This window comes from Myotis brandtii, unplaced genomic scaffold, assembly GCF_000412655.1.
Source record: "Myotis brandtii unplaced genomic scaffold, ASM41265v1 scaffold304, whole genome shotgun sequence".
Taxonomy (NCBI): Eukaryota; Metazoa; Chordata; class Mammalia; order Chiroptera; family Vespertilionidae; genus Myotis; species Myotis brandtii.
The window spans coordinates 346,679-370,454 of NW_005361607.1; the positions used below are offsets into that span (position 1 = coordinate 346,679).

Below are 23,776 nucleotides of genomic sequence, written 5' to 3' on the forward strand. Positions count from 1 at the left end.
TCACCAGTGCATGAATCTTGCACCGGGCCTCTAGTAATAAAATAAAGTAAAATAAAACTTTGAAATTTTTTTATTTACCTTAGTAACTAAGACCTTATCCTCAAATAATCTGAATATATCTGCTGAATATATCTAAATATAAGCACATATTATATATAATACATATATAAAAGAGAGAGAGGCTAAAGGCTAGGTTATAGTGTAGTAACAAATAGTCCCAAATCTCAGTTGCTTAAAAGAGCAAAAGCTTATTTTTTATTTACATTACATTTTTGTAATGAGTTTGCCACAGGCTCTTCTTGGCACTGTCATTATCTTAGCTCCAAAACCCAGGCTGATGAAGCAGACACTCTGGAATGTTTGGGACATATGGCAGCAGGAAAAAAAGCTCTGAAGGCCTCATGTCAACAGTTTAATCCTCAACCCAGAAGTAGCACATATCCCTTCTGCTTATAACTCATTGGCCAGAACTGGTCACATGGTCCTACCCAGGAAGTGGAATTTTACCATTTGTCCAGGAGGGAGAATAATAGTAATATTTGGTTAAAAAAAAACACTTAATAATTATTATATTTTTAAAGCTGCTTTAAAAATTCTTCATTCTTTAATATTTCAAACACATTTCATTTCAGCAGGCCTCTTTTCCCTACATGTAAATTAAATGAGGATGCTCTGTTTCATATTTAATTTTCAGGTGAACTATGAGAAGCTACTTTGTTTTCTGAAAGTGGCAGCCTCAGGTGATCCACAGCAAAGCAGAAGAGCCATGGACAGCAGCCTGAGGGAAGCTCAGGGTGGTACCCATCACAGCGAAAGGTACTTCCTCCCTTTCTGTGGGCACGTTATTCCCAGACTTTCAGAGCTGGCCGGGCTCTTGGAGGCAATTCCCCATTAGGTGAGCAGTGCAGAAACATAGCTGTTCACCAACACCCAGTTTACACTTAGTTTTCTCTCGCTGTGCTGTAAACAGGTGGGCATAGGAAATTATTTGCAACAATTGTATATGTTTCTTAACAGCAGTGTTTGTTTTTTTATGAGGTTTCGGTGTAAAGATGAAAAAATCCATTCTGAAATAAAAAATTATTGTAGCTCTGGCCGGGTGGCTTAATTTTAATTAGTTGGTGCATCATCCCGTACACCAAAAGGTTGCGGATTCGATTCCCAGTCAGAGCACATACCTAGGTTGCAGGATCGATTCCTGGTCAAGATAGGTACCAGAGGCAAATGATCGATGTTTCTCTCTCCTCCCCCCCTCCACTCTTCTTTTCTCTCTAAAAAATTAATAAAACATATTCTTGGGTGACGCTTAAAATAAATAAATACCTAAATAAAATGAAAGAAATGATAGCGCCCTGGTGCAGTACTCATCTAGAATGTGTTCCGGAAATATGTTCAGTCAGTGAACTCCTGCGCTGCAGGTACCAGCACAGAGAAGTTTAAGGTACAGAATCAATAATCCCTTCCCATAATCTCAAGGGAAAGAAGTGATTAAAGGTAAACATAGGAAATGAGGAATATCATTAGAGATGAGACACAGTAAAGCATGACAGTCTCTGTGTTCTCTAAGAAAACTGGCAAAGGGCGGTGGCTAGGAGCATAGCCCCATGGCCAGAAGCCTGGGCTCAATCCCTGTCTCTGCCACTAGGTGGAGCCTGGGGCTAGTCACTTACCCTCTCTGTGCCTCCACTCTCCAACTGTAAAATGGGAACAATGTGTAACAGTGACTGAGTTAATTCATGCAAAGTTCTTAAGGTCTTTGATACACGGGAATTGCTATAGAAGTGTTTGTTACTACTTTTTAACTATCCTGTCAGAAGATACCCTTTTCAGTTACAAATCATGTGACATAGTGATGAAGAGCCATGGGATAGGAATTTACCTCTTTAACAAAAAGGTATGGTTTTCTGTACAAATGTCCCTGGGCCAAGTGTTAGATTTAATTCCCTTTACATGTGCTCTGTTGACTCTGATACTTCATCAAACATTCATTGAATACCAGCTGCATGCCAGGCACACTTTGCTGGGCACAATGAATTCAGAGGTGAGCAAGGCCCAGTCACTCCTTCAAGGGCTCATAGTCCAAATAAATATCCCTCTGGGAGTAACGGTCCTACCCATAAAGCCCTATACATTTTTAATAGTCAGCAACCACGCTTCATACAGTACAGACTGTGAGAGGTAATAGACTGTGCCCAGGAGAGCGTGGCCACGCATTGACAGATATGGTGGGTCTATGAGTCCTAGACAGGAAGCCTCTCCTGAGTTCTAGACTGGGATATGTCTCTTTGCTGTGTGGTTGCATAGACGTTTCCCTTCATAACAGACATTGTCCTGGTAATTACTTATCTGACATTTGAGGTTAGGAATAGCGTCTGTCCTGGCCCACTCAGTGTCTAGCACGGGTCTAGCATAGTTCCTGGCACATAGAAGATGCTCAATAAATACTTGTTGGGTATAATTGGCACCTCCCGTTATCCAAAGAGCTTGCATCACTTCACGTGCAGGGACATCTGGATTTCTACCCTATAAAAAAGGTGCCTGAAGAGATCATTTGGAACTCATCACAGAAGGCGCTGTTTGCATGGACCAGATAGTGTGTGTGTGTGTAGAAGCGCAGGACGAGTGGCCTGTAATGAACCCAGGCTCCTTGTTCATTAATGTGCTGCTCAGGAAAATGCCCTCTCATGTTCTTCAGGTAGAGCTTTAAATGAGGCAGCTCTGTGATGTTTTAAAAGCCGCCAGCATCACTAATGGGACCAGATGAAATCCACTCCTGCAGCAGGTTTCCTAAGAAACCCCACAGGCTGCAGTAAATGGGTTCCATACAACACCTGCCAGTTCAGGACCCGGTGTACGGAGATGGGGGCCAGAGCCCCATGAATTCCCACCCCCAGAAACTGGCATTGAAAGAAAAGAAGGAAGAAAGAAAAACTTCTGATTCAAATCTGGGACAGATACTTCTGGTTGACAAGGCCCGAGTCATGTGCCCTGAGCAGCAAAGAGAGGCTGGGAACGCAAATAGCTGGCATGCTCCTCAGCTGGACTGAGAGGCAGGCTCCCGGGCTGGGAACTCCCTCAACAAGGAAAGTGGGTGCAGAGCTAGGTGACCAATGCAAAGACAAAGAGCCCCTTTTCCTCCTTTTCTGTACCAAACTTTTGGAAAATATTAGCTATTGTTAAGTAATTCAGAAAGGCATAGTTTGGTGTCAAAGCTCAAGTAAGAGTTACAGAGCAAAAGGAAGATAGCATATGACCTTTCGGAAAGTTAAATGCATCTAAAAATAATCCATTGCTGAGAAAATAGTTTGGCCAGATCTGGAAGGACACATACTTTTGAAAGTGAAATACTTAAATATCTCAAACTAGTTTCATAAAATAAATGACTCTGACACTATCACTCTGGTCATTTTCACCTGTTATGGAAAGTAACAAAAGCCAGTTTGCTAAACCACCTGAATAATTACATACATTTGCATGCCATCTGGTAAATACATAATTTCTCCCAAACTTTTCTGGGTTTTCGAGCTACAAATAGCAGAGTCAAGGATAATGCAGGAAGTTCGCCTGGGTCAAGATTGCCTCCTCTACAGGTTCCCTGGTCACAGGGATCTGCCAGGATCTGCCTTGCTTTGCTTGTGACATGTACCATTTGGAAATTTGATTATCTGGGCTCAAAAAAAAGTAAGACGCGGGTAAAGTAAACTACCATGGACACCTCTAATTTTTTTTCTCTCAACCTGGCAAAAAGAGAGGGTAGATTACAAATTTGGTCTATATTCTAGTCGAATGGGTGGGTTCCTCCTGGAGAAGAGACTGTAAACTCCCTAGAATGGAACAGAGTTGAGTTAATCTGTGAGGTCGCCACATGCAGTCCCATGACCAGGTTCCCAGGATTTAGAAGGTGTATAACGCAGGTGAGAGACATAGTATGAAATACACAGCAGCTTCCTTGAGGGGTTCACCTTTTCACAGACTTTCCCCTGCCCCTCCAAGCAGTGCTGCCCCTCAACACGCCGACTCACCATCAGAAGTGACCAGGAGCCTGCTGGAGATCCTAAAGCTGGCACTCAGCGCAGACAACGGCAAGCTCAACCTGGAGAGCCTCAGTCGGAGTTTTCGAAAAGAAGACCACGCATTGTGTGGCTTCTTGTCCCTACCCAAGGTAACAAAATTAGATTTCAGATCTGTTCAACCCTAAAAGTCTACCCCAGAGGCTTTGGGTCTGTAGTAAGAAGGCCCGTTATGATCTGTGTTCTGCCCGTGGATTATATCGCACAGTGTTTAGTTTTCTGTGCCAGAGAAGAGAGAAACAAAACAGAAAAGGAATTGTGAAATGTGCAGCATTGATCCAGGAATCTCTCTCTATCTTTATAAAAGCGTAATATGCAAATCGACCCGACAGCGGAACGACCGGTCGGCTATGACACACACTGACCACCACGGGGCAGATGCCCAATGAAGGAGCTACCCCCAGTCCACAGGCCCTGATCACCCAATCAGGGCATGCTGGCCAACCTCTTGGCCCCTCCCCCTGGCTGGCAGGCTCCAATTGCCCGATGGGGAACAGGGAACCGGGGGTGGGTGGTGGCGAACACAGGTGGTGCCGGAGCCCTGATCGCCCTGCCGGTCGTCCCACACACAGAGGGCGGTGGCAGTGGCAGGGTCAGGGGCCGGCTGCCAGCAGCCAGGGAAGATCAGCCCTGATTGCAGGCCAGGCCTAGGGGCCCTACCCATGCACGAATTTCACGTGCCAGGCCTCTAGTTAGTTATATTAAGCTATAGTTTGTGTCAACAATATGGAATAATATAGCAATACCCAAATAATATTTCACAGTGGAAAACAAGTGTTTGCCAAGGCCAAATGTCCATTCCTTATACCCTCACCAGCTTCCAGGAGGTCAGCATGTGGTATCCATTCCTTTGGAACAGCACATTGTAGGGACTGGTGTGACTTACTGCTGATAGAGCTGAGTGTGCTGCTTTGGGAGCATTAATTAAAAGTGCAGATGTGTTTCATGGAAGAAGATCCAGAACCATAAACCCCAGTCATGAGGCTACCTAGGATACAGGCACAATAATAATCACCACGAATGCTACAATTCCTTTAACACCAACTCGTCACCACCAAGCTTGCCGGTGTTCTCACTAAGTGCCAAGTCCTGCGCTAAATGCTTTACTTACATCATCTCACCTAACACTGAAAATACAAAATCTAAGTAGTTGTTAGAACCCGTTTAATAACTTTTAAAAAATGAGCCTCAGGAGTCACCCAAGGCCCTCAGTTGGCAAGTGGCAGAGGCAGGATTCAAAGTATAGAGACAAACTGAAAATTAAGAGCTAGAATTGGCACACCATTAGGCAGAAGCTATCTGGAAGGTTCCATTGAGCTCAGGACACAAAAGTTAGAATTCCAGAGGAGTAGAGAAATAGAAGGAATTGAAAATTATAGCAGGGGGCGGGGTGTGAGTCCCATTGGAAAGATTTAAAAATACCTTTCATCTAGGTAAATAGGGGTTAGAATTGAGAGCAGAGAATTTAAAAGAACAAGTGATGTTTACTAAGGAAGCAAGGAAACAATATGCTGAAAGTGGGATCTTATTCTGGCACAGAAGTAGCTTGCTCTGTGCTTTCATTTATACAGTCAACGAAGCATGCAAAGGTAAAGCTCGTGTGTGTGTGTGTGTGTGTGTGTGTGTGTGTGTGTTACACTTACATGCATGTTTTACTAGAAAGAGAGAGATGATACTACAGGAGATTCCACACGTCCTACACACACTTTTTTATGCTCAGGAGTAGATCAGTAGGAATAGATTAAGAAGCACCAATTCTTTGTTATTAGAAACTACATAACAGCATCAGTGACGCTCAAATGTTCTCAGACAATACTCTTAGAGTGGAACATAAATGACTTGAAAATCAAAGTAAATTTGCTCAACCTCTTTGAGTCTCAGGTTTTTCATCTGGAAACACTGGGTTCCAGATGTCTGCCTCCTGTCTGTTGTTAAACAAGATAAGTATGCGGAGGCATTTAGCACACTGCGTGATACCTGAACACCGGCAGGCAGAGCCGGCCTTGAACTTCTCCCCCCACAGCTGGCCCTGCAAGCTTAAATTCATGGTTCATATCCAAGGAAATGGGACACATTTTCCTGAAAGCTGGTCTGCCTCTCGTGAGCCATCTGGCATCTCTTAAGACATCTGGAACTCACTCGAAGTATAGTACAGTTCCGGGAGGCATGTGAGACACAATTCTGTTTCCCCAGGACGTGAGACAAATTGAAGCCCAAGGGACATTGGATATGGAAGGCAGCAGTTCCAGCCCAGAATCTTTATTCCTGGACACAGGACTTCAGAGTGGCCTGGGAAGAGCCATCTGAATTAGAAGGGGTTTTCTTTTTGACCAGTACTAAATCTCCTTGATGTCAGAGTCACAGTGCAGAGAGTCACAGACCTCCGTCAGTTTCTCGTAAAACTCTGCACCCTGGGCTAGACAGGGGTGGGGTGTTGAGGCACCTCCTCACAGCCAACATTTCAGAGGGTTCACAAATGATCAATAGCCTCTCCAATAAATAAATGCAGTCTTGAAGGATAATATGAGTCCTGTCACTCAAATCAATGGAATTTTGATCACTGTCAGAGAACAATATGAAAACATATCAACTACCTATCATCTTCATCCTACGGACTCACTCATCCTGTTCCTCTAGCACGTCTTTAATACAATGATGGCTTCTGGAAGGACTGCTGAGGCATCATGGATCCACGTACATTTATTAACCACCCTGATCATTACCCAAGTAGGTTCAATGGGTCTTTAGAAACTAAGACGCTCCCAAGCACATAGGCTCAGATTAACCCCTTTTATACATAACCTATATTCATTCTTCATTTCATGAACTCATTCTCTTTCCACTCTACATCCCAAACTACTCCCAGACCTCCCTCCCAGGAGGAGTTAGCTAGAACACAGGTGGCTGGCCTTCTAATTACTCTGCTTCGTTTTCATGCAACTTCCTCATTACCATCAGCAGGGAGTCCCATTCCTGAGGGAATCCTGGTTTTGTGAATGTGAAGTTTGTTCTGGTGACAAGACACTATGACCCTAGTTTACCTGGTGACAGTCTTCTGCAGTTTGTCAGCTCCTCTTTGGTAGTTTGTTGTTTCTGTATCAGTACACTTTGCCCTAAAATTATAAAATTATTTCTACTAACTTCAAATCCTTCCTTCTTCCAGTTCAACAGCCATCTTTCTGATCAATATGGCATGTTTATTCTATACTTGCATTCAACATGTTATTCACTCAATGTGTTCTGGGAACTGTGATAAGGCTGAGGGCAACAGACTATTACAATTTCAGGAGCTCAGGGTGAAGGTGACATTTTTAAACATGTCACAGTCCTGTATAACAAATGCAGCAATGGCCATAACACTGAGCACAGAGAAGAAACTCCAACCTAGCCTAATCCAGAAACTCTCCATAGAGAAGATGCAAATACTAAATCTTAGAGGATATGTTAATTTGGCAAAGAATTGGGGGAAGGAACAGAGAAAGGACTCAGAAAGGTGTTCTAGGTAAAAGGAGCAATGAGAAATGGCCCTGAAATGAGAGAGGGCATGGTTAATTCAGGGAGCTGGAAGTCATCTGTAGTGGCAGAACATAGTGAATGTATGGCAGCTGGGGTTGGTGGGAGATGCTGCTCAAATGATGCCAGAATGGGAAGTAGGAGCTAATTTATGAAGTTCCTAAGGAGTGTAAATTTTATCCTGAAGGCACAGAGGAATCATCAAAGGATATTAAACAAGTGAATGATATGTTCAAATTTGGAATTTCAAAAGAGCACTCTAATAGAATATGGAGAATTAGAGGCAGATAGATCTTTAAAAGGCTGGTCCAGTAATTCAAGCAAGAAATTATGAGGGTTTAAACCAAGGAAGTAACAGGAGGGATGGAGCTATTAAGGAAATACAGAGTAGTTCTTGGTGACTAATTGAATGGGGCCCTGAATGAGGAAGAATCAAATATGACTCCTGAGGTTCTGGCTTTGGTAACTTGATGGCTGGTGGTACCATTCTCTGAGACAGGAAACAGAAAAGTTGAAGGGGTATAGGAAGGGATAAAGAGTTCAGTTTTGAACATGTTGACCTAGGTTTAGAGATTAAAACGAATAAATGATTTAAGACTCTTCAATACGGAGCTGAAGCCATGTGAGCAGTTAGGGTTACTAGGGACACAACAAAAAGTGAGATGGGAAGGGTGAGGACGGCACTTATTGTTGAGGAATAGGTAGACAAAAAGAAGCCAACAAAAGAGATGAAAAATAATCAAAAGGCACATGGGAGTGGTCAAGAAGCCAAGAGATAAGCCATATCGCATGCTGTCATCAATAATTAGGAATGAGAAGTATTCATTAAATTTGAAACTATGGAGGTTACTAGTGACTTGGTAAACATAGTTTAAGCATCCATCGTGATGGGGTAAAAGGCAAATGAAGCCATAAATGGGAAGAGAGGAAGTAGAGGGCATCTGTGCACCACTCTTTCAATGAGGATTTGGGGGAAATGAATATTTATTTCACATGTCAGTTTCTAAATAAGAGATACTTTATTTACATTTGATTTTTAAAAATCCCTGATTAAACAGAAGAAACTTCACATAATCACTTTCTTATTGAACAAGGGTCACTCTTTTAATATCTATGCTTTAAAGGATTTTAATAATAATCCTGAATAACACTAAACTGCCAGGATTTTCTGGTAGATATTTCTATTACTCCTCTACAGCTGTCAGCAGTCAGTTCTTAGCAGCTATCAATCAATCTGCTTCTAGGAACTCTGATGTAATATTTCCAATCTGCTGCTCATTTTAGCCTGGAGCATAATTCAATATTGCCAGCAGTAAATAAACTGTTTTTAGAATAACCTTTTAATATTTCAATGTTTCAACCTTTTAATGTTTCAAAATATGCCCTGGCTAGTGTAGCTCAGTTGGTTGGAGCATCATCCCATATACCAGAAGGTGATGAGTTTGATTCCTGGTCAGGGCACATGCCAGGTTATAGGTTCCAATCCCGGTTGGAGGCTGTGGTGTGGGAGGCAATGAATTGATGTTTCTCTCTCACCCAATGCTTCCCTCTCTTTCTTCTTCAGTCCAAAAAATAAAATAAAATACATTAAATATGCTGTAATCATAACTATGAACCAATTCTTATTTATGGAGTAAAATGGAATAATGGAACTAATTTCTACCTCTCGAAATTTATTCTTTACTAACTTCTGTCCATACACACTCCACTCTTCAGTGTCTTTAACTCATTCATTCATTTCCTCATTCATCCATGTATTCATTTACTCAATAATTATTGCTCTTTTATTTTATAACAGTGTGCTAGGCAGTGGTGGTAAGAAAATGAATAAAACACAAGTCCAGCCCTCAGTAGACCACTGTCTTGTAGAGAAGCTCTAATGAACAGATAATTACTGCTCAGCATGGAAAGGGGTATAAAACTATAGTGAGTAATGTCAAAATACAGTCAGTCTCAAAAAAGCACCATGCTCTTTCTCACCCATTATTTACAATGCTTTTCCTCTGCCTGGATTCTCCCAAACCCCTTATTCTCCTAGCCAACTCTTAGCTGTTTTTTCACGTTTCGTGTGTGTGTGTGTGTGTGTGTGTGTGTGTGTGTTGTTTGTTTTGTTTTGCTGTTATGCTTCCCTGACACAACTCCTCTCTCTACACTTAGTAAGTAATGCTTGCAAGTTTCAAATCTAAATTTGTTGTTAGTTTCCTTCCATATAGACAAATGAAAATTATCTTCTTGTTTCTGTTTAAGTCTAGGTTTTATTATCATTCAGGTATGGTCAGACCGACAGAGCAGGAGATGCTTGCCATTGAAAAAATAGTGTGGTACTCATAGTTCCCAAGAGGAAAGGGCATGGAGACCACCCCCCCAGGTCACATGGGGGAGCACCAGAGGCTATCAGGGGACATGTGGGCAAGGCCTTCATTGTGGAATGAGCAAGGCAGGGTAACCAGGTCTAGGGTTAACTAGATTGAATAATTTGGACCATGAGGCATAGATTCTGTTCTGATTTATTCAATACTTGGCCCTTGGGTGACAAGCACAGGGAAGAAGTGGCTCAAGCCTGAGAGCCCAATGAAGGAGGTGGTTGGTTTGCATATGAAGGGCATACTTTCCTGCCAGTCCATTACTTTATCTAGGAATTGGCTAGCCCTGGGAGGAGCAATCTCTCCAGAGTCAGCAAAGCCCCATGATGTTAAAAAGCCAGATCAGAATAAAAAGACATGCTTGATGCACTTATTATACTGAAATTGCTCTCAAAATAATAATAGTAGCTACTATTTAACACTAAATTAGACATTTCTTTTCTTTATTTTGTCCCTTCCTTCCTTCTTTCCATTCTCTTTCCCTTCCCCATCCCTCTTTCTTGTTCTTTCTCTTGCTACTTCTTTCCTTTCCTCTTCTCTCTTTCCCTTTTTCTTCTTCTTCCCTCCCTTCCTTCTTTTCTTTATTCAACAGATATTAATTCAATGTCTACCAAAAGCCCGGCACTATTCTAACTGCTTATTTTCTTGTGTAATCTTCACAGAATCCTGGGAAGCAGAAAACACTATAGTCTTATTTAGTAGATGCAGTAACTGGGCATAGCAAGGTTAAGTAACTTCCTAAGGTCACACAGATAACAGGCAGCAGATTAGGTGTTCAGAATAAGTCCTGTTTTATTCCAAAGTCTATATGTTTAAACATTATGCTAACCATACAACATATGCTATCACACCCCTAAAAGTTTGACATGTTTGAATCTAAGTATCACCCACCCACCAAGTTGAGAAGTGGTTTGTCAACTAGACTCAGAATACTAAGTACATAGGAAACTGCAGTGACACTTCATTCATTCATCCAACAAGTAATTTTTGAACATCTAGTTTCTAGACTAAGTTCCATGATTTATGTGACATTGAAAAAATCACTTAATCTCCCTAAATCTTGGTTTCCTCGTATATAAAATACAGGTAATATTAACCATGCTAATACAACAAGCTTGTTTTGTAAATCAAAGTAGATATACAAAAAGATTTTGCAATTTACCTATATTATAAGTATATAATTTCTAGGACTTGACCACCAATTCTGTGGCTGAAAAATACGTAAGATCAGAATTTTAAAGTTCAGTGACTTCTGGGTAATGAACTATACTCTGTGTCAACCAAATAAAATCTTGCTGTTGCTGAACATTTAGTTGGACATTCTTGTCTTGAATGATATCCTAATGGTACAGTGCACTCTGGGGTATTAATTCTTTATCAAAATCAGCCCTAACTGGTTTGGCTCAGTGGATAGAGCATCGGCCTGCGAACTGAAAGGTCCCAGGTTTGATTCCGGTCAAGGGCATGTACCTTGGTTGCGGGCACATCCCCAGTAGGAGGTGTGCAGGAGGCAGCTGATCGATGTTTCTCTCTCATTGATGTTTCTAACTCTCTATCCCTCTCCCTTCCTCTCTGTAAAAAACCAATAAAATATATTTTAAAAATATCATATAGGTTCTAATTTTTAATTTCATTACAGTGACAACGTTCTTTTTATGTGCAGGTCAGAGCTATCTGTGGAAAACATGGATTATATCTGACTTTGAGCCTTCTGGAAACATTGCTAAATCATCAAGATTTGGCTTACCAAAATGAAATAAAGTAAGTTGATTTTTTATGCACAGAGTCCTCTGAAAGGGTACCAAACACAGAGATCTGTCTCTAAATTAGAAGTTTTATGTGTGAAACAATCAATTTCATTACCTAAAGACAGAGTTAAGAAATGTTTGCTTATATTAAAACACATTGTGGACCAGTAGTTTTATTGCTAGCTTTGCCTAGTGGCCAGGTAAGTTTCTATTGAATGAGTACAAAAAAAGTTTTACATAAATGTTAAAGGCACGCTTTAAAATGAAATACCCATTGCATTTTGAAGTTATTTATTACATGTTCTTACAAGCTAATATCTTTTTAAAGTATGATACTTTGTAAAACACTGTGTAATATGAAGCGAGAATTCTCGTGATTCGTCCACAATGTATTAAGGCCAAATGCTTTCCAATTTGTGAAAATATGAACTATTCCCTGCTGCAATGTGTTAAGGCCAAACACTTTGCTTAGCCAGAGAAAAACAAAAGCACTGAACTTCCATTTCAAGCCATTATCAACTATCAATAATCAAATTTGCCATTTTTCCTTGAACAACTAAAAGATAGGACAAACTATATGGAGGAATAGTTTTCAGAGACTGGACAAGAGGCAGCATAGAGCAGTGATTCCTGACAGAAAAAAAAAATGAGGAAAGCTCACCTTATTGAACAACAAGGGGGAATCTAAACTTAGCCCAGGATTTTTCTTGAGCTAAAGAGAAAAATCTCTCTAAATCGTGGTTTCCTCATATAGAAAATACAGGTAATATTGTGCTCCACTTCCTGTTGAGTTCAGCAAGGCCAAGGAGGCTAGAATGCACAGTACAGAGTAGCAGAGAGGAGAGATCCCCAGAGAGTTCTTTCTGGAGTTTTCCAAAGAGTTGCCCTAGAATCTTCATGTGAGAACTGGCCATTTGAGGAAACTACACAAGTCCAGAGAAAGAAAAACCAAAAGAAAAAGGTGGGAAAATGCTTAGAGCTCACACAGGGCTAGGAATAGTTCATATTTTCACAAATCAGAAAGGAACACTTGTGGCATTGAGTGAAGTCATGAGAAGGATATTGTGCTGTAGTGAGACCAAATTTCTCTAGACAAATTAACAAATCTTATAAATCCTAATAAAGCTTAAAATGAGCAAACTGTTTCCAACTTACTTAACTACATCCAAGAACAAAGCCCCCAAACTTCTAAAGGAATAAAACAAAATCAAAAATATAAAATTCACAATTTCTGGCATTCATCCAGAAATTACCAGGCATGAAAAGAAGACAAAAAAAAGTACAATATATCATTAGGAGAAAAACCAACTTATAAAAGCAAATTCATAAACAGAGATGATGGAAATAGTAGATAAGAGTAATAAAAGAGCAATTATAAATACACTTCACATGCTCATAAAAGAGTAATATGCAAATTAACCATCACTCCAAGACAAAGATGGTGGCATCCATAGCGGCTGGGCAGGACGCTGGCGGTGTCACCCCTGCAACGTGAGCCCAGCAGGCAAGCGGGGCCACAGGCAACACCCAGCAGAGCCTGCTGGGCGGTGGCAGTGGCGACCCACAGGCAGGCAATTGGGGCCCACAGGCAGCACCCAGTAGGGCGTGCTGTGCAGTGACAGCAGCGACCCGCAGGCAGGCAATCGGGGCCCCCAAGCAGCACCCAACAGGGCCTGCTGGGCAGTTGCTGCGGTGACCGGGGAGCAGGCAATCAGGGCCTGCAGGCAGCACCCAGCAGGGCCTGGTTGACCATCCCAATGGTGTGGAGAAGGCAGGCACCGCAGAGAGCAGAGAACCATGGGGAGTGGGCCCAAGCCATCAGTAGCACATCCCCTGAGGGCTTCCTAATTGGAGAGGGTGCAGGTCAGGCTGAGGGACCTCCCCGCCTATCCCCCCACCCGTGCATGAATTTCGTGCACCAGGCCTCTAGTATATATATAAAACTAAATTAAAAATGAAAACACAACACACCAGTAATCCTTGGCTTTTCTCTCTTCCACACTTCACATCCAATTCATCAGTAACCCATCAGTAAATCAACTCTATATTCAGAATATTTTCAGAACCTGGTCACTTCTCACCACCTCTATTGTTACTGAACTACACCTCATCCAAGCAACTATTATCTTTCTCCTGTGTTACTATAATAGCCTTCTAACTGAACTCTCTTCTCCCTTGTCCCTACTTTATCCTCAGTACAGCAGCTATAGTGACCTATTAAAACCTAAAATAGTTCATGTCATTGATTTGCTCATAACACTGAAAGAGCATCTTACTTCAGATATTTAAAAAAAAAAAACACCCAAGTCCTTACAAAGTGTTCCATGTGATCTGCTCCCCCATCACTTCTCTGGCTCCATCTACAACTTTCTTTGCTCATTATATTTCAGTTACACTGTCCTCCTCTTCTTCCTCAAACACACCAGGTACAAATCCACCTTAGCACCTATTTTCCAAATGTTTCCTCTACCTAAACTGCTCTTTCCCCAGATATCTTCATGCTACTCCACTTTTCAAGTTTTTGCTCAGACGTCACCTATCAATAAGGCTACCCTATTTAAAGTTGTAGTCCCCACCCATTCTCACCTTTAACCTGCTTTCCTTTGCACTCTTCTATACACTTATCAACTTCTAATGTATTTGGTAATTTGCTGATGTGATGTTTATTGTTATCTGTTGATTTTTGATAGACTATATGTCATAGGGCAGGCAGGATCTTCGTTTTATTCATTGATATATCCCAAAGGGTCCGGCAAGCAAGTCAAACTCACAGCCTATGGGTCACATGCCACATTTATTTAATGTGAGTTGGACATGCTTGCGATTGCCTGGCATGTGATAGGTATTCAAAAAATATGGAATTGAACTGAACTAAAAAAGTTATACAGTCTCAAAATACTCTAAAGGAAATAGATACATGGATTCTTCCTAGTCCCTGGCTCATGATCAAATTGAAGAAAGCCTTCTCTAATCACCTCATCAAAATCAGGCCCCTTGTTAATATATTTCCTAGCACCTATCACTATTTGTAATTATATATTTATTTGTGTGATTTGTTAGTTTAATGTCTAGATACTGATCTCCATGCTGGCAAAAGACATGACTGTTTCCTTCACTTACTTATTGTTGTGGTTGTTAATCCTCACCAGAGGATATTTTTCAATTGATGTTTAGAGAGAATGGAAGGGAGGAACAGAGAGAGGGAGAGAGGGAGAAACATCCATGTGAGAGAAACACATCCTTTGGTTGCCTCCACATGTGCTGACCAGGGCTGGGGATTGAACCTGCAACCCAAGTGAGTGCCCTTGACCAGAAATCAAACCCACAGCCCTTCGGTGTTCCAGCTGACTCTCTAACCACTAAGCAACACCAGCCAGGGCTTTTTCCTTCCTATTTTATTCTCAACATCTTGTAGGCTGGTATCTAGCATATGGTAGGTACACAGTAAATGTTGAGTAATTAATTAATTAATTAATTTAACAATCATTTACTCAATGCCTGCTGTACACCAGTCACGATTCTTGTCGTTGGAAATACAGATGTGAATAAAACAAGGCTCCTTCCTTCATGAAGTTTGTATTCTAATGGGAAAGAACAAGTTAGAACATGTGACATATCACATGCTGATAAGAGCAATCCTGAAAAACAAAGAAAGCTAAAGGTTAAAGGAAACATCAATTAATAAATAAATGATGATAGAAGGTTGAGCTTAGTCAATGAATTTCTGCCAGACCAGCTTTGGACAAGGGAGTTTCTCTTCTCTAAAACCTTAGAGGGGTGGTTGGGTGATGGTGGAGGGAGGTGGTTAAGCAGCAAAAGCAGAGAAGTGGACTAAGAGCCGAGTAGAAAACCAATAAGCTAAAATTGGGAAGCCTCAAAAGGCAACAATATAAAGGGAGGAAATGCAAGTATCAAAGCTCACATTATACCTGGTATATAGTATACTCAATTCAAAGTTGGTGTTCAGAACCAAGATTGTAAGAATCAGAGATATGAGAATAAGAGTGAATGGAGAGCAAATGAGGTTAGGCTACTTATAATTATATCAATATTTTCACTTTCCCACTGTTTAATGTGCATATCAGAGGAGCTGATTTGTTTTATTCACCTGTCTTTGACCTTTGAATGTTCAAGGACATCAAAACAATGAAACCACTGAAGCATTGCACGTAAAAGTGATAAACCTGTTTCATCCTTAAACAGTTATTGGCTAAAGCTTCTTCTGGTGAATGAAATCCATTCCGTTAAGGGCTTTGTATGCAAACCTATATCCTTAAGAGATTAAAGATGCAATTCAGACACACATTTCAGGAGCTGAATGCACGAATCATTATTTTAGTACATATTGTCCATTAATCTGCTGTTCAATTGGGAACCTATTTGGAATGCGGCTGCTTGCTAATTAGCAGGATTCTAGTGCTGAGCTGCTTCCTGATTAAATGTCCTTTAGAATCAATAAAACATCAGGAGGGATTATGGTGATGTGGGATTAGCCCCATCTAACCAAATAAAATGAATTGTGATCTCTTCTTAAACTGTCACGTTGCAAGAGCTGATGAGAGGAGCAATTTCGTGAATGCTGTTGCAAAGTTGTTGCTGTGTGTGTGTGTGTGTGTGTGTGTAACATTGAAATTTTATTTTTTGCAATTTGCCTACCAATTAGCAGAGACATTACTGAATGACTGCCAGGGTAAGGCGATTTTGAGAAAGACTTGATTACGATTCAAATCTCTACTCTGAATCACCCTGATGTAAAATGAGTTCAGGTTGTGTTGGATGGAAATTATTATCCCTCTTCTTGGCCGGGAACATGTAAGTTAGAATTAGCATTTAATATTTCTGTGTGACTTTACAATAAATGGTAATTAAGGAGGGCAGAGAGAGAACAGGAGGCAAAATAATACTCTGAAATTGTATTGGCAAAATTAAACACTTCAAACCCAGTTTAAAACACAGGCACACAAGCCAAATTGTGTTGGGGTAGGGGATAAATAATGAAGTTGCTATAGAAGCTTCGTAAATAGAGTGGAGCAATTGACACAGCCCTAAGTAGGACTTATCATACACATCTGGCCCATTATTAAGAGTGCAATTAGGTTGAAAAGGACTGGTTTGAAAATCCCAAGACCAACCAGAGGATTTTACGAGATAAAGGAGACATGAGGTGTCTGATTCAGCAATTACTTTTAATGAGAATAGGAAAATTATTAAGCAGTGGATTATTAAAGATATGGCTTGGATCTACCCATTGATTTGGTCTTGGAAACTGGACCTGGCTTTTAAGGGTTTATTAATTCCAGTCTTCTCTTCCAGAAGCCCATAATTCATAAGCGGTGAAGATAATAATAATAAAGTTATTGTTATTATTAATAGCCAGCACTTATATAGTGCTTATTATATTCTTGGCAGTTTTCTACGTACTTTATAAATGTTGACTCTTAATCTTTGCAAGTGCCCACATGAGGTCGGTACTATTGTTTATCAGGTGAGGAAACTGAGGCACAGAGGGGCTAAAACCAATATGCAACTGATAAAAAATTCATCAATAGGCTAAATAAAATGCAGGCTCTCTAGCTAGGGGGTTTGGGATCTTAATACGCCATACTGACTCTTCTACAAGTCCTGTGGAACTGGAGTTTATAGGATGGTGGCTAGGCCCAGGGGCCGTGGGCAAACTGCCTGAGGTCTATCTTTGGGCTTGATACTGAACACAGTTCTGAACCAGTCGCTGAGTGTTGCCTGGCCTCTCCTCCAGGACCCAGGAGAGGTGTGGGATACAGATATAAAAGCAGGGAGGCTTTTAAGTTCCTGGAGCAGATATGATCCAAAGAAGCTCAGGGCTTGCAGGTTGCCTCTTTTCACTGTTTGAAACTCCCAATCTCCCTTTAGCCCCATCCATGCAGAAAGGCAGCAGGAGTTCCGGAATCACATAGGCCAAGATGGAAATCCTATCCCAGAAATGCACTGGCGTTGGGAACTTGGGCAAGTCAATATTTTCTCTTGGTTTTGCATCTGTCAAGTGGAAAAAGAACCCTTTTGTCTGAATTTGAGTTTACTGCCTGTGTGTCAGGGCAGGACTTTGCTTAGCAGGGTGAATATGCAAGAAGAGAAAAATCTAGCTCAGGCTACATGACCAAGAAGCTGAAAGCAAAGGAAGACAGTGCAGTTAAATGAGCACGCAGCTGTAGAGCTGTTTCTAAGTGGTTAGAGCACCAGTCCACACACCAAAAGGTTGTGGGTTCGTTCTCCAGCCCTGTAGGGGGCACAGCAAGAGGAAACCAATCAATATGTCGCACTACATCGATGTTTCTCCCTGCCCCCTTCCACTCTCTCTTAAGATCAATGGAAAAAAAATCCTCGGGTGAGAAAAACAATGATAAATGAGCAGCCAGCAGGTGAATCAAATATCCACCTGAACTAAGGGAGTAAGAGATTCATGCAAGGCACCTAACATGTCCCAGCCAGGAGGCTAGATGCTTTACATGGGTTATCTCTTGTCATACTCCCAGCAGTCCATGAGTTATATTTTTCATACCCACTTCAGAGATGAGTAAACTGAGATTCAGAGATCTTAGTAAATTGTTCCAAAAGTTGGGTGTCTTTGTTCCTGTTGTAGGCTGAATTATATCCTCATCCCTACCCCTGATTCATATGTTGAAACCCCGAGGACATCAGACTATGACTATATTCGCAGATAAGGCCTTAAAATAGGTGATTAAGTTAAAATGAGTTCATCAGGTTAGGCCCTAATCCAATCTGCCTGGTGTCCTTATGAGATAAGAAAATCTGTACTCCTAGAGAAAAGACACAGCTGTGAAGACACAGCAAGAAGCCTGCCATCTCTAAGCCTTCAGAGAAGCCAAACCTGATGAAACCTTGATCTTGAACTTCTAGCCTCCAGAACTGTGAGAAGATAAATTTCTGTTGTTTAAGCCACCCAGTCTGTGGAATTTTGTTATGGCAGCCTGAGTAAACTATACAGCCCCTAAAACAAGGGTGGGGAACTTTTTCCTGCTAAGGGCCATTTAGATATTTATAATATCATTTGAGAGCCATACAAAATTATCAACTTAAAAATTGCTATATTTGCTCAAACATTTAATTAACTCACCCCTAATGCCTTGGCAGAGCCAGACCAAATGATTTCTCGGGCCTTACATGGCCCTCTGGCCGGACGTTCCCCACCCCTGCCTTAAAGGCTAACCGTCTCCTCCATAGTCTCCTTCCCATCTGCCTCCTCCTTCTAGCACAGTGGTTCTCAACCTTGGCTGCACATTAGAATCACCTGGGAATCTTTTTAAAATCCTGATTTCTGGGCCTCATCCTCCGGAAATTCTGTTTCTTTGTTATGGGGTGGGGCCACAACATTAGTAACAAAGAAACAGAATTTCCGGAGGATGAGGCCCAGAAATCAGGATTTTAAAAAGATTCCCAGGTGATTCTAATGTGCAGCCAAGGTTGAGAACCACTGTTCTAGCAGACTTTGTATCTTCTCAGCTGGAGTAGATTACATGCCCAAAGGAATGGCTAGAATGATTAAACTCTTCAAATCACGGGAGTTAACCTTTGAGTCTAGCAATTGAACAGACCTTCTCTGCAGCACTGTTCTATCATGTATATCAGCTTACCTTGTAGGAACTAGTCAGATGAGAGATGGGGAAGAGTATTTCAAAGAGAAGGAGCAAAAAAGTGAGCAAAACATAGCAAGTTTGGAGAACCACACTGTTATGACAAAAGTGTACATTTCACAGGGGGAAAAGGTAATGGGCTTGGGAAGGAAGCACCTGAACTCCTTTGATTTAAGCCTATATGAAGCGTGGAGAAACATGCCACCTGTAATTAATTTCATCATGATTACAAGGGTATTTCTATGAAAAAGCTCACATTTTGTGTGTTTGGCTTCTGTTTTGTCTTGTTTCTATATATAAAATGTTCTGTATAAAATGTCACCTGCTTCACAACCCATTATCAAAATTCCAGTGGACAAATAAAGACACAAGCAATGCACCAGTAGCAAAAACTAATAACGCCACAATCTAAAAGGAATCTCTACCAACTGTAAACACACGGAATCTGGACGAATTAATGAGTTGGTTCCCCAAGTTTTACCCTGCCTACCTAAAAGAAGAGCAGAAGAAAGAAGACATTTTGTGCCTTCCCTTTGATTTGAAGACTCCATGTTTTAACCAACCAGAAAGTAACACAGGTGCTTTCTGTAGCTCTGTTTCCACCTCCTCCGTCCCTCACTCAAGAACGCACAAACATGCACTTACCTGCTGTCAACAAAAGGTCACTGCCACCAGTCTAATGCCACAGGAGTTCTGAGTCTGGGGTTCGGTAAACAGGACAAACTTTATTCAGGTAAACAGAGTGCAAACCAGAGAGGCCTAGAAAGGAAAAGACTGATCCCCACCTGGTAAAGGGAAGGCCTGCTTATGTAAAGTTTCCACCCCCTTCCCTCCCTGATAGGTCCACTTCTATGCAAATGAGAAATCCAGATTTACACACTCTGATTGGCCCAAATAATACCATCCTGATTCACACGTTCTGATTGGTATTATGGAGCTGCTCTGATTGGTCAGTAAAGATGCAAATGAGGCTATAGCTGTACATTACTGATTGGACAGGGCAGTGCAGGTCTCAACCCATTGGTTGAAAGACGATTCCAGGAACTCCCTTATAAGGGTCCAGTCAGCCTGCAGGAACACAGTGCAAGAGGCTGGCAGCTCAGTCTGTGGCTTTTTCCCTGAAGTACAGTGTATGTGAGAGGCCTCTGTCAGCAATGGCTGCTAGATTCTGGTTATGAATTTGAGCCCAATTAACCACAAGGAATCCTTGGCAGGTTACTTCTTCTCAGGGTCAACACTGCACACTCCTTTCTGTACCTATGCAGAGAGTACAACTCCCAGGATTGACAGAGCAGTAAGTTGGGGAAAGGAAGGCAGGAAAGGGAAAAGCTGGCTATGGTGTTTACATCTGGTGAAGCAAAATTCCTGAAAATACAGTTGTGTAGGCTGGTAATTGTATATGCTGAGGGGTATATTGATTATGACATACTACACTGATTTAGTGTCTGATATTCAATAGGTGGGGTAAAAAGATTCCGCCCCTGAGGTGGTCCCAACTGAGGGGCACCAGGCATCCAGGCGTTGGTGGCAGTTGCCACCTGCCCTTTAACTATAGGATTAAATGAGCAGTGGGTAGGCCAACGGAAATCTACACAACTCATTCGCTGTATTGTGCTGAATGGGAACAGTTCCTCATTTGACCCTGAATAAAGAGAAAATCCAACATAGAAGGCCCAATTTTTTAAAATACTGCAAACATAAAGAGGGAATCATGATTCTGCAGGCTCCAAATACAACAAACTTTTTAAAATGATTTACTCTAGAAACTAGATAATCACCTCTGTTCTCTACAGGATATAAGAAGGTACTAGTATGTCCTCTGTTGAAAGGAATTGGAAAATAATAAGCATAATGAGATTAAAAGGCTATAAAAATGAATTTTAAAAGCACCAAAGGTTAATAGAAGAAATTAGTAAAACCTTGGGGAATTCTGGATAGTTTCAAGCAAACAGTTAAGAGGTAGAATTAAGAGGTAACTGGATTGTAACTATATGTGGTAGTGGATGTTAACTAGACTTACTTTGTTTGTCATTTTACAGTATGTACATATATTGAATCATTTAGTTCTACACCTAAAACTAACACATTGTTGTGTAAATTATATCTCAATAAAAATTATGAAACAGTTAAGGAAATGTGAATACTACTAGATATTTGAGGGTATTATGGCATTTATGTTAAATGCTTATATCAGCAAACCTTTTCTATAAAGGGCCAGATAGTAAATGTTTTAGGCTTTGTGGGTCTACAGTCTGTTGCAACTACTCAAATATGTGATCATAGCCTGAAAGCAGTAAAAAAACAACACATAACTAAATGGCTGTGTTCCAATAAAATATTATTTATCAAAAAAAAAGAGTAACCAGTACTCAATAAAAAAGCAAAATTAGCACTAAAAATAACCTAATACATAATGTCAATTTTGAGAGGTTCCCACAAAATCTGAAGAACAGAGAAGAAAATTAGAAAAGATAGTAGATGTAGAAGAATAAGATTAGAAATCGAACCCTCAAAGCCTTGGTATTGTAAGATAAAAAAAAAAACAGAAAAATTGTTCAAGATATAAAAACAAAAGTTACAACTGAAGAAACTTTACAAAGATGGAAGAAGAGAAAAAAAATTATCTGTGTACAGATGAAAAGGATTCATACTGCTCTAAACTAAATTAAGAAAAAAATGTACCCATGTCAATCCTGACAAATCTTATGTATTAAAAAGACAAAGTATTTAAGGCTCTAGGCCAAAAACAAAATAAAACTAAACCAAAGGAAATAAAGAGAAAAAATAATTACAAATGAACAAAAATCAGACTAACCTCAAACTTTGACAATAATAAATGTCAGAAGACAGTGGAGCTGTGCTTATGGAATTCCAAAGAGGGAAAATGTAAATGAAGCCAAGTTACATTACATTCATATGCAAGATCACATAGTACAATGGTCAAGGGCAGAGGATTTCAGTCAGACAGCCAGGGTTCACATCCTGGCTGCCTCATTGATCCATGTCCTTGGGCAAGTTATCTACATGTCTCATCAAGTGGTTATTTCAATTAAATGAGAAATGCACATAAAGTCCTCAGAAAGCTCACTGAAGGCCATTTTAACTTAATAAATTAAATTGAAGTTAGAATTTGAACTCAGATCTGTTTGAATCTAGGATCTGACTCACAGACCTTGTCCTCTAGTCCCGATTTCTTTGACTTGATATTAGGAGTTTGGCACCTGCTTCTGTGATTAGAATTATAGTCTTGTTATGACAACCAGAGCCCATTCTCACATTTAAGTTGTCAATGACTTTTGGAAGGTGCTAAGGTCAAATAAAAAATATGGAAGATTTTACTTTGGGTGATGGGCACACAATGCAATATACAGATGATGTGTCATAGAATGGTACACTTGAAACCTATATAATTTTATTAACCAGTATCACCCCAATAAATTTAATTAAAAATATAGAAGAAAACATTTTATTCAAAGATTCTTAAGAAATGTATTAGTCATATTAGTCCTATGCACCATTTAAATCAGGTAACGTCCACACTCAGTACTTAGAAAATTTTCCCACAGTCTCCTTCCCCTACTATCACCACATAATCAAGAAGGGGCAAGAGAGTTTCCGGTGCCATTTGTCCAGAGGCCTACATCTCATATTTGATAACTCCTATCACTTTTGAAAAAATAAATGCTATGCAGTGTGAAAATATGAATAGATCTGGGTTTTGTTTGTCAGGCTGTTGTTTTTCAACAGATCAGAAGATGCTCTAGTTATAAGCTTGGTGCTCCTGTAAAGGCCTAGAAATAAATTGCAGCAAGTGTAAAAGACAGGAACTACTTCGACTGCAGTTCATTCCCAGATCTGTGCTAATATCAGATCCTGCTTGTCCTTCCTTGCCTAGCCTTCAGCAGCTGATGTAGTCACCAGCTTATCTGGCTTGCGGTTCTATATACCTATGCTTGATGTATTCATGTGCCCCAAAATGAATGAAGCTCTGGAGGCCATATTTTTTCTGTACCAATCTAAGAACTTCTTTGCTGATTGATATCATGTACGGGAAATGTTTTATGCAATGTAAGCAAAACTAGTTACATAGCTAACGAATTATTTTTATTTAAAGAGGAGAAAATCACGTGACACTAGAAATCTTCTAGAAAACCTAGGACATATATCTCACAGCTTGCTCTTTCTTTTTGCTTAACTTCTGATGGGTAAGAAGGAGATAAAAATTCTTATCAGATGTAATTTGGTTGCTAGCAACAGAAACTGCCCTTGGCTCACATAAGCAAAATAAATATTTGAAAGGATATGAAATATTACACAAAATTAGGGAAAAATAAAACTTCAGGAAGTGCCAAATCAAAAATTAGGAGAGATACAGAGACAGAGAGTGGGAGAAAGGGAGGAAGGGAAGAAAGTGGGAATGGAGAAAGTGATAGAGATTAATTAGACAAGGTGAG

General features: G+C 40.5%; 1 protein-coding gene across 1 annotated transcript in view; it reads left to right on the top strand.

The window, feature by feature from the left end:
- The window catches only part of LOC102259511 (chromosome unknown open reading frame, human C1orf87), a 76,672-nt gene that overhangs the window by 31,565 nt on the left and 21,331 nt on the right, over positions 1 to 23,776 (top strand). The window contains exons 5-7 of the mRNA XM_005869838.2: positions 695 to 816; positions 3,997 to 4,162; positions 11,610 to 11,707. Coding sequence (XP_005869900.1) covers positions 695 to 816; positions 3,997 to 4,162; positions 11,610 to 11,707 — 386 coding nt within the window. The remainder of the gene's footprint in view (positions 1 to 694; positions 817 to 3,996; positions 4,163 to 11,609; positions 11,708 to 23,776) is intronic.